The sequence below is a fragment of the Arachis ipaensis genome, chromosome B06 (assembly GCF_000816755.2).
Source record: "Arachis ipaensis cultivar K30076 chromosome B06, Araip1.1, whole genome shotgun sequence".
NCBI classification, from domain to species: Eukaryota; Viridiplantae; Streptophyta; class Magnoliopsida; order Fabales; family Fabaceae; genus Arachis; species Arachis ipaensis.
This window is the reverse complement of record NC_029790.2, coordinates 104,648,468-104,653,211: the sequence shown is the minus strand read 5'-3', so window position 1 is coordinate 104,653,211 and position 4,744 is coordinate 104,648,468. Positions and strand designations below refer to the sequence as shown.

The 4,744-nt window shown below is 36.9% G+C and overlaps 1 protein-coding gene across 1 annotated transcript in view; it reads left to right on the top strand.

Moving 5' to 3' along the window:
* LOC107604757 (probable arabinosyltransferase ARAD1) overlaps positions 2,085-4,744 on the top strand; it is a 3,983-nt gene continuing 1,323 nt past the window's right edge. The window contains exons 1-2 of the mRNA XM_021104723.1: positions 2,085-2,338; positions 2,452-3,530. Of these exons, the coding sequence (XP_020960382.1) occupies positions 2,562-3,530 (969 nt within the window). The 5' untranslated portion in view covers positions 2,085-2,338; positions 2,452-2,561. The remainder of the gene's footprint in view (positions 2,339-2,451; positions 3,531-4,744) is intronic.

Genomic DNA, 4,744 nt, shown 5'->3' with positions numbered 1-4,744 from the left:
GGTCTCCAAGTTTGTTGTTGCACTAACTTTATCAAGCTCTTTTTGTATTCGAGAATCCATTGACAATGCTTCAGTAGGTGAGTTTTGAAGCGAAATAGGACGCTGCCTTTTGTGCCCTGCTTTAAAAAAGGGAGTACTCTGATCCTTGAAAGTCATCTGAGTTGTTCCCAAAGAGCCAAGCGTGGATGGAGGATCTTTCTTTTCCTTAGGCCCCACCTTTGCATTTGATAAAGACTTCACCTTTGCATTTGATGAGGATCCAGCATGCATGTTATTAGACCCAAAAGAAAATTTCTTACTCACCAAATTGGAGCATATTGCTACATTGGCTTTTTTTGGCACCACATTGTGACCTTTACCCACTTTTTCCTTGCCTTTTCTACTAACTGTAACCCATTCACCCTCTTTTGCACGAGTATCCCTTTCTATACGTGAGTCTTGCAAATTATCATGCACAAGATCTGCTGCACTATGCTTCTCCATAATTGGAATTGATTTAATTGGAATTGATTTGGCATTAATTCCAAATTCAAAAGATAAATTTTGATTTTTTACTGGGATTTGACTACCTTCCACCGTTTTCTCGTTGTTATCTACAGGAAAAAGTGACAGCAAATTTTTCTCCTTCACCGTGCTTTCCTTCCCAATGCCATTGTTGTTCTCTTTCACACATTCTCTTGTGACATGCCCAAAGCAGCTACATTTTTCACAAATTAAATTCAAGTGCTCATATTCTATGTCATACATATGACCATCAACTTGAATTTTTTTTATAACTGGAAGTCCCAAGTTAATTTGCACACATGCTCTTGCATACTTTCCCCTCTCTGCAGACTTGGTGGCTAAGTCGATGCGGATCGGTTTGCCAACCGCTGACGCAATCATTTTCATGGCTCTCTCTTGATAATAGTTAATGTTTAAACCTGTGATTCTTATCCAAACCATGGTAGACCCAAAAGTGTTTTCACAAGGTCTGAATGAAGAACTCCAAGGTTTAACCGCAACATAGCTTCCAGTAATCATCCACGGTCCTCCAAGGAGAACTTTCTCTCTATCCTCCAAGAGATCAAATTTGACTAAGAAATAGTCAAAACCGACATCTAGTACCTCATATCCTCCTTTGGTTCTCCAGACACCTTTAAGCCTGTGCGTGATCGCTGTATAGCTAAAATTTTTTCCAAGAACTTTGATCACGATGGCATCTTTGTAGGGCTCTGCCAATATCTCTTTTGCTTCCTCAGTGAACGTCACAGTTGTATCTCCAAATCACCTTGCTTACCAACTACGATAGCCATCTTATCCCCATCAAGAGAATCAGCAACCTCCAAAGCTCTCCTTGCTGAGGCACCAACAACTTTATCTTTGAACGATATCCACTGACTTTGAGTCTTGTTACCATCTCCTTTAATCCCCTCCTTTTCACCTGATGTATGCCCCTTCCGCTCTCCCCCTTATTGCTTCCGCCGACATGGCCGGCTGCCTCGCTATGTGCTACTCTCGAAGACTCTTCCCCGCTCTCCCCACTCTCCATTTCACGTACTCTCATGTTAGCCGAAAAATAGTTAGTTCGTCAGTTAAAATATTTTGATATCATAGATAAATAATTTAATTTTTACCATAGAAGTTTTTTAGTAGTATCCCTATATTCAATTCGGACTAGTTGAAACTTCGATGACGTAAAATTTTGCCGTCCCATGATATTTGTCCTCACGTAGGGACGGTCTTACCCGAAGTGCTACCCCATAAAAAAAGTGATTATATAAAATAATGAAACCTACTATATTGAACCTATTAATCATCCCACAGAACAAATAAATAAGCAAATTTATTATATAAAGAAGTTAATTTTGATATATTAATAGTATAAAATATTTTGTACAATCATTTAGTCACATCTATTGTTTTAGATAATCATTCACATAGTTAATATAAAAATTATATATGTAGTATAGTCATACAACTAAATACAATTTCCTAACGTTTTAGTAATAGTACCGACTATTTGAGTATGTTTTGAATTCAGCAGGTGATTATAAAATTTGTTACATTAAATATTTTTCCATTGGATGATGTGTTAGCACATGATTCAGTGTTGAAAATTGAGAAGAAAGGAGGCAGAGTTTGGTGTAGTTGCTCGTTAGTTGTTTCCAATAGACACAAAATACTAAAATAATGGAGACCTCTTAAGCTTAGAAGAACGCTTCCACAGTTAAGACCCTATTCCCACGCTTCCTCCTCCTTCTTCCATCTCCAACTTTTGCATCATATCACAAAAAAAGAAAACACAACAACACAATCAGACAAAGATCTTCCGTGACCAAAATAACTACTAATTAAGGTAATACCAACCTTTGTAGAATTGTAGTGTTATTTTCAAGTGTTTTTGAATCATACCCCCATAAAGTTTTTCAACTTGAGTTTCAGCCCTTTTCTTCCTTTTTCCTTTTGAAGGAATGTGGACAATTTCAATGTGCAACCATGTTAACATATCATCCATGGTTAATTATTATTTCAAATAACATAGTGAAACTTGGTTGGAATGCTATTATTACACTATAACAATGGCTGAGAGGAATGTGTCACACTCACATTTCAAGGTTGTTTCTAGAAACTCCTTACTCTCCTTCTTTTCATTGATAACTATGTTGTTCATGATGTCATGGCTCTTCATTCTCCGATCCACCCGACCGGAGGACAATCCTAATGCGATCGACCGCAATGCGTTACCTGATTCCAATCAATTCTCCACCATGAACACCGAGTCTCCGTTTGGAAACCGTGCAATCCTCGGCAATGAACAAGATTTAGAACCAACTAGCCATGAGACTAAGAAAACATTGCCTGACGAAACAAATGATTCTGGAAAATGCAGCACCAAACCAAGAACAAGTGGCAAAAAAAGTGTCCTGAAAATTTTCATGTATGATTTACCTTCTGAGTTTCATTTTGGACTATTGGATTGGAAAGAAGAAGGGCATGGTGTTTGGCCTGATCTCAGAACAAAATTACCACATTACCCTGGTGGATTGAACTTGCAGCATAGCATAGAGTATTGGCTTACTCTGGATCTTCTTGCTTCAGAGCAACTACCTGAACCCTCGGATTCAAGAAGTGCAATCCGAGTTCATAACTCGAGCGAAGCCGACGTCATATTCGTCCCATTCTTCTCTTCTCTGAGCTACAACCGGTTCTCACGAACCGATCCGCACGAGAAGAGAAGCAATAACAAGGTGCTTCAGGAGAAAGTGGTGAAATTCGTGACGGCGCAATTAGAATGGAAGAGGTCAGGGGGGAGGGATCATGTGATCTTAGCACATCATCCGAATAGTATGTTGGATGCAAGGATGAAATTGTGGCCTGCTACCTTCATACTTTCGGATTTCGGAAGGTATCCTCCCAACATTGCAAATGTTGAGAAAGATGTGATTGCACCTTACAAGCATGTTGTTGAATGCTATGAAAACGATTCATCTACCTTTGATAGCCGTACAACTCTTCTCTACTTCCAAGGAGCAATATATAGAAAAGATGTATGTTCTTTCTTCTTCTTCTTCTTTTACATTCTAAACTTTTGACTACTACTGAGTTGCTTGCTTTTTCATTAGCAAATTATAATTAAAACAGGGGTTAACTAAGTTTTTTTCTTTTAATCTTTATTAGATTTAAATAGTTGAGTTATCTTCATATGACCTCGGAATTACATGTTCAATCCGTGGAAATAGCCATTAATAATTATCTGCGTACATTACACTCTTTGAATGCAGTCCTTCTTCAATTTCTGCGTTAACGCAGAATACTTATGCACTGAACTATTTTTTTATTAGATTTAGATTTTATTTTCCTAGTACATAGAATGATGCCATAAACTAATTGCACTTAGTATTAAAAACTTATGAACTAAAGTTTCAAGAAAAGTTTAAAGATGATAGATTATTTCATGCTTTTCATATGCAAATTACAATTAGAGCTACTGGGAATGGGAGTTCGAGATGGGTCGAAGTCAACCTAGACTTAGTACATGATAATTACCAAAAGGATTTAAGTAATAAAAATTGCACCTTAACTATCAAGAATAGTGGGAAATAGTTGGGGGTAGGAGAGGGTCACCTCTAAATAATGGATGGTGGCCATACCTATATTAGTACACATAGTTATGCAACATAAAGGGTTGATTTGTGGGGAATCAATTTTTATTTTTTCTAAGGGTTGTACCGGACCCCCTTATTATAAAAGATTAGTAACTACCCCCACTAGACAGCAGTCCTGTGATGACTTTTAATTTGATCCATGAAGTTGGGACCTTTCTTGATATAGTAGTAAATGTCTGCTTGTGTGGTCCTTTCTGGCTTTTAAATCATTGCATAATGTATATGATGGGAAGCCAGTGTGACTATGCTAATAGGTGTTTCTCCTAGTCCTAGCTATTCCATTATTAAAAAAATTGATGAGATTCAAACCCAAGAATTCTACCTAGGTCCTTGGGAGTTTATGTTTGATGACTTAGGGGGGTCTAGCTGATTTTGTCACTTCAGATGGAATTGCAAGATTATAGACACTTAAGAGCCAAATTTATGTGCGTAACTAGCTAGAAAATCAAGGTAGTTAATTTTTATATTGTTAATAAGATATTCTACCTTTTCCACACCACTTTATAAGCACTTATTTATTTTTATTTGTAATTATTCAATTTGTATTTATAATTTGATCAAATTTTTAATTATATTTTTTATCGTTTAAAAATTTA